At 38.3% G+C, this 6,464-nt stretch overlaps 1 protein-coding gene across 1 annotated transcript in view; it reads right to left on the bottom strand.

Annotated features, from left to right (window-relative positions):
- Positions 1–6,464, bottom strand: part of PCGF6 (polycomb group ring finger 6) — a gene marked incomplete at its 5' end in the record, with an annotated part of 25,016 nt that overhangs the window by 6,456 nt on the left and 12,096 nt on the right. The window contains one exon of the mRNA XM_010285786.1: positions 897–983. Within this exon, the coding sequence (XP_010284088.1) occupies positions 897–983 (87 nt within the window). The remainder of the gene's footprint in view (positions 1–896; positions 984–6,464) is intronic.

The following is a 6,464-nucleotide window of genomic DNA, read 5'->3' as shown; positions in this document are numbered from 1 at the left end:
CAGCAGGAAATTTAAATGTAAACGATTGTGCACTTGTGTGCACAAACAAGTAGAGAGAACCGAATTTGGTACTATTTTAGCCTTTCTTCCACCTCCTTAGATTGCTTTCCAAATAAAATAATAATCTAAATCCTATTTCTTCCCACTGTATTAGATTAAACATTAACTTTTCAGACTTCCAAGTTTAGATTAATATACAGTTTACCATATATCACAATTTTACATTTATATCTTACTATGCACTGGGCAGACTACTCCATTGTTTTTACTGCACTTCTAAAATGGTGTGACGCTTCTCGTTATAAAGATGCTTGAAAAGATTTCCAAGGAAATAAAAAAAATGCTTTCTTATTTGCAGAGCCAGCAGCACTTAAGACAGTAAGTTACCAGTAAGAAATAGCTGGCTATACACTCATGCTGTGACCAGGACTGGTATAATATGCATCAAGTATATTAATTGCATTCATTACTTTGTACCTTTGGTTTGGGCTTTTATGAGCAAGTTTATTCCCCCAACCCAGTCACAAGGCTAAGCCTAATTTGGGATGCTTCAGTCCTTTGACTTCTTGCAGAGATACAATTACCAGGGAGGAAAACAAAGAACGCTAATTGAAATAAAGGCTGGTATAATTTATCATTTATAAATCAGCAACTTGTTTCGCAATAGAACCCCCACCACCCCTGCAAAACCTCCTATCTAGAACATCATCAAATCATCAAGAACACCCTTAGCACATGGTGCTACTCTATTTACAATACAAAAAACATTTTGCGTAAGCTGAAAAGATTTTTTAAGTCACTTCTTCAGACAAGTTGGTGTTACCCGATAGCTTAAGAAAGAAGTCTTCTATTTTAAAATAGAAAACCTGGAACAAAACCCCAGCTGCCACACGTACCTGTACTGCATTCTCTCCTATGGCTTGACGAATTTCCCTCAGTGTCTGGTAGTGTTCTAGCAGGTGGTCACCACATATTATGTCTACCTGTGAAAACACAAGCATGGTCAAGTTCAACCTACCTTTGGACTAGCAAAACAGTATCTAAGCCCTTTAAATTTGATTAGAAGAGTTCAATTCTAGCATGTTGGACACTAAAGTCATCTTTACCTTTGTTGTCCAAATGCATTTAGCACACACAGCACTACTGCACTGCCCTAGTGTCTCCCATTCCAAGCCCCTGACCTAGGGCTCACTTCTGGAACACAGGACCGTTTATTGTTTCACTCCCATTTGGGTGCATCTGCTGAAAAAGCTGTTTAGTAACAGCAGCGATGAATTTAATGGGAATTTAGATCATGTATGAAAATGATCCCACAAACATCCACAGTCATTCATCAGCTGCAAAAGAGGGCAAGCTGTTTGTGCCACTGACAGAATATGAGCCATTGTGACCCTCAATCTTATCTTGAGTGAGAAAACATTTAAAGAAGTCTGCTTAATATGACTGTTTGGAAGAAGTGTTTTAATAGGAAAGAACAGCTCACTGTACTCAGCAATTAACTTCACACAGTCCTTCAAAATGCAATCAATACTTCTGTGATGCAAGTGAAAGGCATACTCAGCAATTTTAAGCAATGTCCTCTACTGCAGCTAAACTATGTCAACGATGTCTGCAATTCCAGAGCAAGCACTTTTGTTAGGAAACTGCCCACAAAAACAGTAATTTTTTTTGGAGGTATGCTGAATCCTTGCCTTGACTATTGTGAAAAATAAGCTTCTCTATAAAGTTACTAGGAATTTACTGTGCATAATGTAAATCCAATCTCTGTTTCTCTCTCAACTGCTGCCTGTTTAAATTTTCCTTATGAGTAATTTCTAGATATGGAAATGAGAGGGTTCTCATCTGTGAATTACAAGGACGAAACCTCAAAGTTTAGAGCACTGACAATAAGCTGTCCCACAGCTTTCTGCAAGGAAAACATCTAAGCTTTGCCACTGCAGTAGTCAGTGAGCACACTGCAGTATCATTACGTATTCTCTCATATGGCCACTTTCCACTATGGGATGCACGCTGTACTTCAGGTTCAATTCCCCTGGATTTATGCTCTTCTGCATGCTGACCCACTATCTCTCTCTTTTTCTTCATGAAAAGATTGAGGAAGATTTATGCCTCATGCTGGCAGATCATGTTGTTCTGAGAATCAGGAACACAGGAATTCTACTCCTTAGAGGCTCAAAAAAGGCTAATTTACTTCACCATCTGTATAGTATGAAAATGATGTAGAATATTCCATTCACATTAGGTTGAATCTTAATGTGCAGAATATGTAAACTGCCTGGTGTTACTTCTGCTTTTAGCTTCTAGGAGGAAACCAGCAAGTGAAAATTAATCTGGATACAACATTAAATGTTGATTAGATACTGATATATACACACACACACACACATGCACACATGTATATATTTAACACGAACATTTGATGTATTTAACACAGAATCTGAGAGAAATATATTCCTCCTCCTTTTTGAAAGCTGGTTACAGTTATTTCTGCCATTTCGCATGCATTCTAGCTTCTACAGTTATTACTGTAGGAAGATAGACATATCTGCTTTGCTTTCCAGTGATATATGAGTTTACTTTTGCTTTATAAGCTTACTTTTGTAATTTTCATATCATAAGGCACTGACAACTCAGTCCTCCTACTGAAACGTATATACATACACATTTTATATATTCTACAGAAATAGAAAAATCTATTTGCCCAATATAGGATGCAAACAGACATAGTGACAACTGCTCACCACCTTTCAACATCAAATTAGAATGCTTGTTTGAAAACATCCCACTGTCAATCCTGCTGCTCCAGTTTCAAATGGTAGTCATTAAAAATCCAGTGTCTTCTAATAAACTGAGAAGAGTTTTTCACATTCACTGTGTTACAGTGCTCTGAATACCAAATGCCTAATCTCCTCATTCCAGCACCAAAGCCTGAATTTCTACCTGCTAATTGTTATGCTAGGGTTCATTCTACAAGGACAAGAGAATAAAGCATACAATGGAAAAAAAATCCCAGTTCACTGTGAAAATCCGTTGCAAAGCGTGTCTCGGAGGAATCCTTGTGCCATACAGGAATGAATATATTCCATTACAAAAGAGGCACCAGCAACACAAGTGCTATGAATTTACTAGTGTCAACTGACTGGTAAAATTGAAGCCCGCTAGTACTGACAGCTAGTGAGACAGCAGTAATTATAGCCTGGCCTTTTGCTGAAAGGAAACATGAAGGCGTAGCTGCTGAATACTCAGTCACTTCTCTTAAAACTCTTATTAAAATAAAGCAGCCCTTTCATTACGCCATTTATTTTCATTGGCATGTTTGCTATTAGAGATATTTCTCTAAAAGCCATGATAACAGACAATCATAAATCAATACTCACCAAGTAAGACAGAGATAAAAATAGAAAGCTTTCATGTAAGGGACATCCCACATAAGACTCATCCCAAGGAGGAATTTGTCCCAGAAGGCAGTACGCCTTAATCAATAGCTTCTATGCCAACCCATACTATCCGGGGAAGGACAAGGAAAACACAAAGTTTTAGAGATAGACATGAGTATTTGGGCTAATTATTAAACAAACTGGAAAACTTTCAATTTCTTCTAGCTGCTATTTACTTTTCAAAAGGTACCAGATACTTCTATTCCAGTGCCTAAGACTGGCATAAAGAAACTGCGTCAACAACTACACCGTGTGAGCATAGACTTTCTTCCAACCTTTCCCCAGGCTGCAGTTTATACACACTTTCAGGAACACACATCTGATTATGGAACATTTCTATTCCATAAGCTACATTAGTGCCTTCAGACCAGCTCAGCCACAAGTCCTTCAGCAGTCTCTCTCTTGTCCTTACTGAAAGAATGGCAAGGAGGGATAATGTTGCTGCAGGATGACCTCAAAGGAAATAACACTTTAAAGAAAACTTCTCATTTTCTCCCCACTCTTCAGCAGAATGCAGATGTGCCTCAGATGTTGAAGCCAAGTACCTCACGGTCTCCAAACACCATAGTCTGTATTTAGTTGAAATTAAATGATACCTACTTAGCTACTACTAGCAATTCGCATGGCTCAAAAATTATTTTCACCCCCCCGCACCAAATTCCAGCAAGAATATTGAAGAGACCTTGTAATTAGAAATATATATATATGTGTGCTTATATATATATAAGCACATACAGAAAATTAATCTTTGCCTAAAGTATAGAGATAAAACAAAGCACCAGAAAGAGTAAACTACAGTCTCAAGTGGTAGATAAAAATAAATGAAGCCTTAACCTTCCACATAAACTAGAAAATTTGAATCATAATCCATTTGCAAACTCAATTACAGAAGTCTGAAAATAATTTGAGGCCTCAGACTAGGAAAAAAGAAAAAAGGCAGTGGCTTCAAAATTGCTTTTTAGACTTTTATATATACTGTCACACATGAGTCGGCTTATTTCACATTTTTATTAACCTCAATCTGACCCACTTCTGCAGGTCAGTGAAGAAGGGCAAATATTAATTTGTTCGTGTGGAATGTTAGCTACGCCAAAGAGGTCCAAGTACAGTAGGTAACATACTTTCTATCACTTGGTCACTGAATCAGCTGTAATAGGGAACAAGTAAAACATTCTCAAATAATACTTTTGCAGACTGTCAAACTAGGCTGATACTCAGTAGGAACTGATTTCACTCACAAAATAACCACATCTAGTGTCCTTACTAGAAGTTTCAACAATGAAACCAAGAATGCAACTGATATACTGAGGAGAGAAAGGAGGAAATACTCTGTGCCTTCCTTACAGTCAAATCTTTTAAAGTTCCAGGTAAGACACAACTAAACACTGTGGCAGTTTTCTGTAGATAAATGTGTGTGTGTGGGGGGAAAGGCAAATTCAATGTATTTTAGCTCAATAGTGCCCAAAACATGAGTTTCTGAAAAAAACTTCCCATCTTCCACAGGGAATCTAGTTCTTGGACTCTAGTCCTAAGCTGAGCACACCAAACTCATAACATTTTATACAAAAGTTGATTATTTTAGGTAATGAAGAACTGGAGGGAATTAGAAATCAAGACTAAAGTAGTAATATTAAAAAGAAAAGCTTCTTGTCCTAAGTGAGTATCTGCTTCTTCCTTAACATACTTTGAGGAAGCCTACAGGAAATGAACCACTGCAGTCTTCAACTCTCTTCCAAATTTCTAAAGCAAACTGAAAAAGCAGCTAAGCACCCTCTACATTTATATTCTTTGCACATACAGTTTACAATCCATTTCCCTAAATTCTTCTGCTTGTGCCAGTTTATATTCAGGTTCTCCCTCATTTTGTTTTACAGTTTCCATTTTATTAGTCATCCTGGGAAGTTGGAGGAAGACATGATTCATTGGGCTTATTAATCTTCAATGACATATATGACATCTCTTTCACTTTCTGCATGTTTACCAGCAAACCATCAGCTTCAGTTCTGCATACTACAATGAGAAGGTGACAGCTCAGTACATACACTCCTTTAATCTTAAGTCACCATATGACAAAGAAATGATCAATCAGGATAGGAAAAATACTTCCTGCTTCATTTCCCTAATTCCCTAATCTTTTAAAAATAAGCCTGAATATCTTCAGGAAATCAGCCGTGATTTGTGGCATGAAAATAAACTACAGGTCTCCAGTGACCAAATATATTTGCTACAAAAAAAAAAAGGGCGGGGGGGGCGGGCAGGAACAGATCAGCTATGAGCAGAAAAAAAGCAGCCAAAGGATCTGACTGTAGAAGAAAGCAAATTTCCAATTTCCTCCAGACAGGCAGGGCTTGCACAGAAGAGACAAGAGATGAGAAGTAGTCAGTGATTGTGCCTTACTCCAGAGTGGCAAACTGGATACCAGCAGAGATAAAAGTGACTGGGTCAGCATGAAGCAACATCTTGAGAAAGGAAGTCTATGAAATCATCAGCTTTTTAGACACAGTAATATTTACCTGCCAGCAGTGAATTGTATCCTGCCTGGTGAAGTCCGAGCAGAAAGTAACTAACGTGAAAATTCTCAAGTTATCTCTATTAGATGATCTCAAGATTGCAAAATCTGAAAGACATCCACCACACAGGCCTAGCTTGATTTTGAAAGACAGGTAACGGCAGTTTCCATTACAGATGCTCAGTATTCCTGAAAATTGACATTCTGACATACTACTTAAGAATCACAGAATCACTAAGGTTGGAAAGGACCTTCAAGATCATCAAGTCCAACCATTAATCCAGCGCCAACATTCCCCCCTAAACCATGTCTTGAAGCACCATATCCACACGTTTTTTGAACACTTCCAGAGATGGCGACTCCACCCCCTCCCTGGGCAGCCTGTTCCAATGCCTGACCACCCTCTCAGTGAAGAAATTTTTCCTAATATCCAATCTAAACCTCCCCTGGCGCAACTTGAGGCCATTTTCTCTCGTCCTATCGCTGGTTACTTGAGAGAAGAGACCAGCGCCCTCGTC

The sequence above is a fragment of the Phaethon lepturus genome, unplaced genomic scaffold, assembly GCF_000687285.1.
Source record: "Phaethon lepturus isolate BGI_N335 unplaced genomic scaffold, ASM68728v1 scaffold34100, whole genome shotgun sequence".
Lineage (NCBI taxonomy): Eukaryota > Metazoa > Chordata > Aves > Phaethontiformes > Phaethontidae > Phaethon > Phaethon lepturus.
Note: the sequence above shows the minus strand (reverse complement) of the source record. Positions and strands in the feature narration are given on the sequence as shown.